The following is a 10,981-nucleotide window of genomic DNA, read 5'->3' on the forward strand; positions in this document are numbered from 1 at the left end:
TTTGTTTCTGGTTAAAATCAATAGAAGGCAGAGAAAGCAAAATGGCATCAGAAGGATTATGATTTTTACAGATTCAAATTTTTAGTGATTACATTTTAAAAGAAGGTAAACATTCTTATCATATGACACATCACATATAGCATTAAGTTATGCTGTCATTATTTTTCTCTCATTTCTCCTTATCTAGCATCAAACCAAAGAAACATACTTTGTACCATACTATTTTGTAGCATGTTAATTAATTAATTCTAAGTGGCCTTGGTTACTGCTCTACAGTAGCAAGCATCTGGATAACAAGTGGGAGGAAGTTCTGGTTCTGGGTGAGATGAAGAAGGTACACCCCACCCTGTCTGTCCCACTGAATGCAACTCTACACCCTGGATAGCATGCATGGAACAGCTATTTGGGGATGAAAAAAATAAATAGTGGCAGGTAGACTGGGGAAAAAGACCAGAATTGGAGTTCAGCTGGACTGGTAATGAGTTGACTATATTTCCTCTGGCATTTCCCAGCCTGGGCTCAGGGCAGGCTGAAATGGCAGAGAGAGCTCTAGTGAAACCCTCTAATCCTGACTTGGAACATGGAAAAGGGAATCCCAGCAGTGACAGCTGTGGCCGCAGGGGCTAGCAAGCACCTAAACCTCTGAGGGAGGGAATCTTCCTGTCCAATCAGTGATGCTGTGGTCCCAAGAATGTGGGGCAAACCTCATCTGCTTTTCTTCTCTGGCTTCCCTTGGCTTGGTCCCAGACATAGGCAGAGTCACAGAAAGTAGATGACAAAGTGAGGTAACTCTGTCAGCTTTCAGCTGGAAGGCCAAAAAGGAAGGCCCCAGGGACTCGAAAGTACTGGGGAGTTCATAGAAAATGAAGAGCCTGGCAAAACAAGTGTATAAAGTTGTTGAAGAATGTCTGGGCTCATCCCTGAGCTGTTTGTATGCGAATCTGACCTTAAACAGCACGTCAAAGACTTGGAGACCTGAGCCAGCCTTTGAAAACTGAAAACTGAAAACTGAGCTGGAGCCACAATCCACAGGTCAAAACCTGTGGTCTGATCCCAAACAGGTGAGGGATAGTTTTTAATTCTTTATATGAAACCAGAATTAACCTGATACAAAAAAACTAAACAAAGATAGTACAAGAAAGCTACAGACCAATATCCCTGATGAATCTAGATGCAAACACCCTTAACAAAATATTTTAAAATATAAATCAATGTCAATATATTAAGATAGATAAACACAGTGCTACATTTTACTGAGCAATATAATAAAAATAATAATCACAAGGTTGGTTCAATATGCAAAAATCAAGCAATGCAATTAATCTACCTAAGTCTGAACAAGAAAGTTCACATAATCATTTCAATTGATGCCAAATTTTTTTGGTAAAATTCCATACCCATTCATAACAAAAAAAATACTCTCAGCAGCCCAGCAGTAGGAGGGATTTCCCACATTAGATAAATGACATTTATAAAAATGATCTACAGCTCACATCATGCTTAATGGTGACAGACTGAATGCTTTCCCTCTAAGATTGGAAACAAGACAGGGTATATAAAATTTTTTAAAAAATACAGATTGGAAAGGAAAAAATTAAAACTGTTCATATTACAGATGGCATAACTGTCTACATAGAAAATTGTGAGGAATCTACAAAAAATTTATAAAACAGTGAGTTTAATAATGTTGCATGAGATAAGCTTAATACACAGAAAAATCCATTTTATTTCTGTATATTGATAATGAACAATTACAAACTGAAATTTAAGAAAAATGCTATTTACAATCAAATACTTAGGTATAAATCTAACAAATCATGTGCAGGGTCTGTAGGCTGGAAAATAGGATATGCTGATGAAAGCAAAGAAGATCGAAATAAATGGGGGAATGTGCTATGTTCATGGACTGAAAGACTCAAGAGAGTCACATGTCAATTTTCCCAAAATTGGTCTATAAATTTAAGTCAATTCCAATCAAAATACCATGATTTTCTTGTGGATATAGACAAGCTGATTCTAAAAGTTATATGGCAAGGCAGATGAACCAACACAAGTTTTTAAAAGAGCCGTGGACTGGTCATACCACCTGACTTTAAAATCTACTATAAAGCTACAGTAATAAGACAGTGTGGTATGGGAAACAGGATGGACACATGGATCAAGGGGACAAAACGGGGAGTCTGGAAATAGACTATAAAATATGGCCCACTGGCTTTGACAATGGTGTAAAGGCAGTTCAGTGGAGAAAAGATGGTATTTCCAACAAATGGTATTAGAACAGCTGGAATCCTTATGCAAAACAATGAGCCTCAACTTAAACCTTACACTTTATACATAAATTAATTCAAAAGAAATCAGAGATCTAAAAGTAAAATGTAACACTACAAAACTTTTAGAAAGAAACATCGGAGAAAATCTTTGTGACCCATGTTAGGCAATGAACTCTTAGAGACAATACCAAAAAGGAACAGATTGATAAACTGAACTTCATCCAACCTGAAAACTTTTTCTTTGTGAAAGACAATGTTAAGAGAATGAAAAGACAAGTTATAGTTCCTCTGAAGGTTAGACACAGAGTTACCATAGGACCAAGCAATTCCAATTGTACATAATTACCCTAGAAAAAATTAAAACTCATGGTCACACAAAACCTTGTACATGAATATATACTTCTGGCAGCTTTATCCATAATTGCCAAAATCTGGACCAAGCTAGATATTCTCCAACATTTGATTGAACAAATTATACTATATCTTTACAATGCAAGAGAACTCAGAAAGTAAAAAGGGACAAACTCCAGACACATAGCACAACTGGGATGACTTTCAAAGGTATCAGTCATGCTAAATGAAAGAAGCCAGCCTCGAAAGGTATTGTTCCATTACGTGACATTCTCCAAAAGACAAAATCACACTGATGAAAATACATCAGTGGTTACCAGAGGCCAGGGGTGGGCTGAGGGTGTGACTAGGAAGGGACAGCGTAAGAGCACCATTTTTTGGGAGACGGGACTGTTTTGAATCCTGACTACAGCAGTCATTGCATGCATTTATACCTATTGTAAAACTCATAGAAATGTATACCGAAAATGTCAATTTTACTCTATCTTAATACAACAAATTAAAAATAAATAAAAAACTGGACATCTGACATTGTAATCAGCAAACACGCAGGTGTTTAGAGATTGTGCCTCCGGACATAACTGGGTAGGGCAGAAGTCCCCTGAATTTGATGAGAGTGTTATCAAGGAGGGCTGTCTCAGTCATTTATCAGAAGCCAGTGGTGCCAAACTGCATTGAAGGTGTGTGTTCTGTGCTGTAGTCAGAGTGAGGTGTCAGATACCTCCTCTTCCGACATTTCCTTCATCATGGCCCCAAATCTGAGATTATGTGGGTGGAATGTGAGCATCAGGGGTGATAGTTAGCGACAATGCTCCTTATTTCCCCACAAGGTCATACTATCGATCCTACCTGTCCACACAGACGGTATTAAAAAATAACCAAAGCAATCCAAGCAGATGTTACTTCTTTAAAAATACCCAGGATTTGAACTCAACTAGTTTTCAAAATAAAAATTTAGCTAAAATTTGTATTTTAATTTTCTGCATGCTCACACTGTATTAAGGATGTACAAGAATTCCAAAACAAAAAATTGTCAACACTTTTCCCCCTTCTTCAGAAGGCATTTTCCTGCAATGATTTTAGTTGCTTTTTTTTTCTTTGGGAAAGTAATCAAACACTCTTACTTTTGTTTTTCACATCTCTGACTAATTTAAACCATTTGTTCATTGTTGAAGATTTATAAGGTTGCCATCTGCCAGTTTATTTTATTATGTTTTACACATCACTGACAATAAAATAGCCATATGAGAGTGGAACGGCAGGTCAAAGCCGCCTCCTATGAGCTGATGGCCATTTTTTCCATGAGTACATGAAAGGGGATAAGCATGAGGGAACCTCTAATTTGCTCTTCTACCCTGTCGGTAGATTTATTGACAATTTTAGGATCACCATTTGGCTCCACAGAGAGAAAAACATCAAACAAGGCCACTACGCAATAAGCTCGGTGTTTTTTCCACTTTCTCCCAGACAGCGTTTCTCCAGCACTGCTTGAAGTATACGTGCTTTTGTATCTGGAAGCAGTACTTCAGAGAAAAATGCACAAGTCTCATTTTTTATGGACCCAGATGCTTTTGGGTTGGGCTCTCTCTTTCACCTGCCGGTGAGGCCGTAATGAGTAGCTATTTTGCCTTGAACAGAACCCCTGGCTACAGCTCTGGATGAGCATCTAGCATGGATTTGGGTGGCAACAGCAGAAAGCTGAAGCCCTGACTGCTGAGCCTGGTTTGTACATAACTTGCCTATTCTCATGAGACAATGGCTTTCTGTTTGTGTACTTATTCTCAACGACACAGAACTTTTTTTTACTTCTCAAGGTGTCTTGGTAGTACCTCTCTTCATGTTTGTGACTACTCAGTAAGGCACACGGAGCAGAAATTATTGCACCAAACTTGCAGATAAGTGACTTGCCTGAAGCTAGGTTGGGTCAACCGAGGCAGAGCTGGAGAACCACCCATGGGGCTACGCCTAGTTTCCCCAGTATCAGCTCCACAGGTCACGGCAATTCAACTGGAAATACAAAACTAACAGTGTGGCTAAGGTGCCCAGCCATCGGTGCATTCTGGTTCCTTGGCACTGCTGACCGACTCTGATGCCCACACTCGGCCCACCTGCGTGTGTCTAGCACCCACTCAGGCATCTTGAGATGCAGGCTGCATAAGACAAAGGGCTTGAAAAGGTGCTGTAGTTTTGTACTTGTGGCCAAAGGGTACTTTTGTTTCTGGGATGCTGACAGGCCTGGCAGCCAAAGGACCAAGTTAAATGTCATTTGGGGCCATTCAATTTTGCTGCCCTCTGAGTAGGTACAGGCTCTATAAAAATTAGCAAAGCAAGAAAAAAAGAGGAAAACTCTTCATACTCCCATTTGTGATACCTCAATGATATGTTACTTGCAAAAATATCATTAATACTACTTAGAAATGGCCCCCGAATAATGTTCTAAAGTCTAATGCTCTTATGGAAAATGACTTCCTTAATGAAGCTAGTTAACTATTTCCCCAGGTTTACATGACAAACCGGATGCACGCCATTGGGTTGCTAAGCACAGCCACAGGATGTCATTTAATACATCCTAATCACATTTAGGTACACAGAGGTTTCAAATGGCCCTATTAGGCTGTAATGCCATGCTACAGTGCCTGCATCCCAGGAGCAGATAGTTTGGCAAAAGGCCCTTTGTACAGGAGCTAGAAATCTTATTAATAAAGATCTGTAAGGGCACAGCTTCCATCTCTTCTCAGTCCTGGCTTAACTCTTGGACAACAAGCCTAGAGAAGAAGCTCTGGGTAACTGACTCGGCACGTAGATATAGACCATGCATGCTCCCCGGGTCCCTGAGATCAGTAGCCAGAGACAGCAAGTGATGGCCGAAAGTGACTGGATTCCATGTTCTCCAAGAGAACCACTGTCTGCTAGACTCTTCTCAGCCATGACTGAATTGAAAAATATACACGGTTTCTGGATTGATACAGGCAGCCTTTAGATCAGTGGTTCTCAAGCGGAGTGATTTTGTCCCCAGGGGACATTTGACAAAATCTGCAGACATTTTTTAGTTGTCATCACTAGGGTGGTATTCCTGGCAGCTTGTGGGTAGAGGCCAGGGATAATGCTAAACACCCTACAATGCACAGGTCAGCCCCTACAATAAAGAATTGTCCAGTCCAGAATGTCAATAGTCTGCCCTTGAGAAATCCTGCTTTAGATGAGAACTATGATTACAAAAAAATGTGTTTCTGTGACTACATATGGATTTGCTAAGGACTGGGGGACACATTAAACTCTCAGGGAGGGCTTAGCAGGGTTTTCTATGGCTGTGTCCTCTCACTGTATATTATTCCATACATCAACTACTCTCGGTCAAAGATCCTACGCAGCACTGTGAAGTGGATTGCATTGCCTCATGTGTCTTCTCATTCCCCTTCCAGATTCTCTCTTATTCTCTCTAACACACGTGGGCCCTCCTGGGCCAGCCACCCCCAAACCCCACGGTCTGCAGTTTGGACTCAGTCTCTAGAGCTCATATTTCAGCTTGACTTCTCACTGGCTTGTGAGCTTGGACACAGACTAAAGTGGGCTTCACCCTCTTCATCTTTAAGATGGGGAACCTAATAGTATGCACCTCATAAGGTTCTGATGAGCATCTGTGTAAAGCACCTACCTGGTGCCTGGCCCACAGGAAGAAATCGATGAAAGACAGGTTTTTGCTTTGTTGCTATTCCTATATCCATCATCATTACTGTTGCTATCATTATTCCTTCCTGGATCAAAAAGGTGCTCAGCTGGATACCAGTCAGGAAAGGAAAAAGTAATTTGATTCATTCTAAAATCTAAGTAACTTATTGAATCTGAAACTATTCCCACCCAGGGAGACCTACTTTTCAGGAAAGAACAAAGGCAAAACCCAATGGAATCAATCTCTCCTGATGGACTTTCAAGTTCTCATGACAAGAAGGGGAAATATTTTTAAAAGGGGATGTTGTCATTTTTTCCTTTAATCAGGCTGTCTCTGGTTGCATTTGGAGCCTCTCTTTGTATCAATCTGAAGTTTCTGCAATCTCTAAAAGACATTGTTATGTAAATGGGATGGCTGGAATGTGTACCAGGGCCCACCATGTTGTTTGTTTTAGATGAAAGACTCTTTGCACTTGGTTTGTCCCGGTTGGCAGCCCCCACCTGCCCAACAGCAAGCCAATGTCCTTCTCCTCCCTTGCTCCTCTGGGGGTCCCAGAGTGGGACTGCCTCACACCAAGGCCTGTCCTGTCCCCTTCTTGCTGTCTGGCCGCTGTCTCATTGTCCCTCTCTGTATTTACCTGCTGTCACCTGCTCCCTCCTTTCTACCCGCTGTTCCAGTCGGCCACATGCCCTCACTCCCTGGCACCCCACCTGGATACGATGACCTGCTCTGCTTCATGGCCTGACTCTAAGGCTTGGGGCTCAACTCCTCTCCAGCCAGGAGATGCAGTTCCCTCCTGGTACCTGCTCCTGAAACAGGGTGTGTGTGTGTGTGTTGCTCAGAGTAGAGCTGCTAAGGCCTTGTATTGGTTTCCTAGGGCTGTCATAACAAAGGTCTACAAACTGGGGGATTTAAAACAACAGAAATGTAGTCTCTCATAGTTTGAGAGACTAGACATCTGACATCAAGGTATCGGCTGGGCAATGTTGTTTCTAAAGGCTCTAGGGAAGGATCCTTGCTTGCTTCTCCCTAGCATCAGATGCTTGCAGGCAATCCTTGGTATTCCTTGCCTTGTAAATGTATCACTCCAATCCCTGCCACCATCATCACATGGCATTCTGTTCTGTGTGTTGCCTATATATTCTCTGTCTTCACATGGTAGTCCCCTCTCTGCATCTATGTCCAAACTTCCTTCTTCTTATAAGGATGTCAGTCACTGGAATAGGGCCCACCTTAACCCAATATGACTTTATCTTAACTTGATCACACTTACAAAGACTATTTCTAAATAAGATCACATTCTGGGGCTCCGGGTGAGCTTGGATTTTGAAGGGGCATTGCTCATCCCAGTACAAACCACTAGGAACACAGTGTTTCCTATGGAGGCCTCTCCTTTCCAGGACACAAAGCTATGCCTGCCCAGCTGGGTTCAGATGCCACCATGTACCCCACTGCTCCCTCCCATACTCAGAGTTGGGGGCAGGTCTGACACAGTGGCCTGAGCCATTCCTCACGTCCAACCCTTCTGTCTAGGGTTTGCTCTACCTCGCTACAGTCAGTCCTCATTGGTTCCCTCCACTCCAAGTCTTTCAAATAAGACTGTATATGAATGAATCCCATCTAGAGAGGAACAGGAAAGGAATAAAAGGAATAGGAAAGGAAGATGGAGTGTGTGTCACCCAATGCCAGAAAGCAGTGTCCTCATATCCCCTCTGACCCAGTGGATCCCAGGCTATATCGCCCATCTGTAGGAAATCTGTGGACTGAGCCAATGGCTCCATTCACCCTTTCTCCATTGTTAGAACAGTAGATTTAATGTGCTGCAAACCATCACCAGCCCACAGTGAAGGGAGAACATGGCTTGGTGGAAGAGCACTGAACCCTGGCAGAGGTGAGCTGTGGCTCTGGCTGGGGCACCTATCAGCCAGTTAGTCATGGCCATGCCGCCCAACCTCTCTCCACTTCTGCCATTCAGATCAACAAATGCTAAAGACTCAGTGGACTCATGTTCCCCAGCTTAGCAAATGAAATATATCTACATACCCCATCAAGTTCCAAAAGAGAAACAGTCATTTACATGGATGTGAGCACACATTGAAAGCTCTAATTTTGAAACTGGTCATTAAACATATTTGGTTTGAAATCAAGTAAAACAAAAAAAACAAAAAAAAGATTCTATTAGCCTCTTAAGGAGTTTATCATCTTCTTCTTCCATGCTGAGATAGGCAGAGTACTGTCAGAAGGAAGTCAGTAAATGAACCAGAGAGGATCTCTGAAGTTAATAGGCAAAGGAGGGCTTTCCAAACCATCAGAAATTAAAAAAAAATGAGAATTATTAACATTATTCAGAGTCTGCCTGACACAGAACAATGGCAAGCCACCCTGCGGAGAAAGTCACATTGGACACAGTAACGCTTTACATATGTGAAGCATGACAGAACACAAATAATGTTGTATAGAGCTTCTCTTACCTCAATTCCTTCTTTGTTTAAGGCATATTCATCAAAATTCAAAATGGCTATCTTAATAGTTCTTGGAGGGGGCAGTACGGTCAGACCAATATTAATAGCATTGCTCCTCTTGGAATCCAGGACAATGATCTCCTGCCTTTTTCCGTCTGCAGCAGTTTTCTTGGTGATAAAACAAGGAGAATCCAAGATTAATGCATCATCATCTTTGGTCCTTTCTGCATTTCATTATTAAAAACAAACTCACTACTTATTTAGAGAGATGAAAACAAGTGGCCCCGATTTAGCTCAGAAAGGACTGGCTACCACTCAGCACAGAAGAAAGAGATCAGGGATTAGTTCTGAGAAGCCGCCAAGCGCAGGTCAGCAATGGAACTTCGCAAGTCAGACACATTACAAAATAAAATTGATTTTCCTTCAATTGGGAAAAATGTGATATTTTGCAAGAAAGAAAAAAAAAACCACCCTGTTTTTTTCCATAAAAGCAGTGGAAACAAAACTAAAACCTCTCCGAGCTCCTTTCCTGTGGTCTGCAAGGTGTTGGAATGTACTCTGGTTGGCCCTGGTGCATACGGTGTGTGCCTAGAAATGGAGATAGCTGGTACACAGGCCAAGAAGACAGGAGTGACAAGGAGAATCCAGCAATTTCTGGCCTTGTCTTCACAGGGGCTCCTCTCACCATGCAAACATCCTATGCCCCTTATTCCAGAGCACCTGCCACACTTAGACATCTGGGCAGCTGCCACTGGTGAGTGAAGAGGGCCCTTCCAAGGAAGGGAAACCAAAGGGCACGTGCTGGTGAAGAGGAATGAGAAAAACAGGCCTAGAGGCAAAGGAGGGGGACGGGGCGAGACGCATCCAGGTGTCCTCAGAGAGCCCTTGTGTGTGTGGCTTCCCTACTGGTTTGCGTGCTCCTTGGAGGCAGGCCCTGTGTGTGAAGTGCTAAGCCAACACTTGCCCAGAAATGAGATGACTAGGCCCTCAGCTTTCTCCCTGAGCTCTTGGGGAGTTGAAGGTGCGTGGCCATGTGGACAAGAGGAGGTGGCCTGGCTCAGTAAGCTCTTATATATACCGTGTTCAGATTTCCCTTCAGGCGAATAGCTGGGAGGATGACTATTTTCATTCAAGGAACAAGCCTAGATGGAGATGATGAATAAGGCACAGTGGACCTCCTGAAGGAAATGATGGGATATGCTCACCATGCGGTAACTAACTCACCTGCGTGTGTGTGTGTGTGTGTGTGTGTGTGTGTGTATGTAGGGGTGGGGGTGGGGGTGACAGTCTGGAAGAGCTGGGCCCCAAACAATGTCTAGGCTCTAATCTGGAGCCAGGAAGAAAAGATAAGGAGATAAGAAGTGGCTTCGCCTAGGTTGCTGGGAACTACCAGAGGAGAAGTTGGACGTTTGGGCGGCCACATCCAGGGGACCTTGGGAGCCAGCTACTCTGACTCCATTGCAGGCAGGCCATAGCCGAGCAGCTCACTGCTGCTCCCCATCGGTCTCTGAGCTAAGGCCTACACTACTGGCTGGGCCTGGGAGCAGCTGAGCTGTCTGGAGAAGCTGGCCTCCTGCAACATTAGGGGCTGGAAGCCTGCTAGGAGAAATGGACTGTGGCCCTTTAAGTCCTACTGAGCTCTTCCAAGCTCAATTACTAAAATTCTATTTTAGATCCTTAAATATGCACTTGGGAATAAATTAAAATTTCTTCATGAGGAAAATAATTGAAAGCATCCCGGCCGTTTGGGGACCTGGTGGCCAGGGGGAACAATTTCTGTGGGTGTGGCTATCAGCTTTGAACAGTGAGCTTCCAGGGTCATGTGGCATATAGAAGCATCCCCATTCTGCAGGGCAAGCTTGTCTTCTAGATATTTCATCAAGTAGGTTTATCAGAAACCCCTGAAATTTAGCTTTTAAATCTAATTGGAAATATCGTTTTGTGTGTGGAATGTTGAGAAGGAAGGAGGAAAGATTTGACAAAATGTTGACTCCAGGCAATAAAGAGGGATGTTACGACTGGCAATGCTCACACTGGGGTGCTGGGGTGCCCACTCCTCCAAGGACTGCAGGGCACCTCCCCAACATCCATTCTTTCTTCCCTGCTCACCAACTATACTTTGATGTTTTCCAGTTTGGCAATGTTTCCGCTATTATCAGTCACCGCCCTGGACCCTTTGCAGCTAAAGCCGGCCATGTGACTGAGTTCTGGCTTTTGTTTTCATCATT

The 10,981-nt window shown here is 43.1% G+C and overlaps 1 protein-coding gene across 14 annotated transcripts in view; it reads right to left on the reverse strand.

The window, feature by feature from the left end:
- FHOD3 (formin homology 2 domain containing 3) overlaps positions 1 to 10,981 on the reverse strand; it is a 456,454-nt gene that overhangs the window by 37,310 nt on the left and 408,163 nt on the right. For all 14 annotated transcript variants that reach the window (XM_019637921.1, XM_019637916.1, XM_019637917.1 and 11 more), the window contains one exon: positions 8,763 to 8,921. In XM_019637921.1, coding sequence (XP_019493466.1) covers positions 8,763 to 8,921 — 159 coding nt within the window. The remainder of the gene's footprint in view (positions 1 to 8,762; positions 8,922 to 10,981) is intronic.

This window comes from Hipposideros armiger, unplaced genomic scaffold, assembly GCF_001890085.2.
Source record: "Hipposideros armiger isolate ML-2016 unplaced genomic scaffold, ASM189008v1 scaffold_36, whole genome shotgun sequence".
In the NCBI taxonomy this organism is placed as follows: Eukaryota; Metazoa; Chordata; class Mammalia; order Chiroptera; family Hipposideridae; genus Hipposideros; species Hipposideros armiger.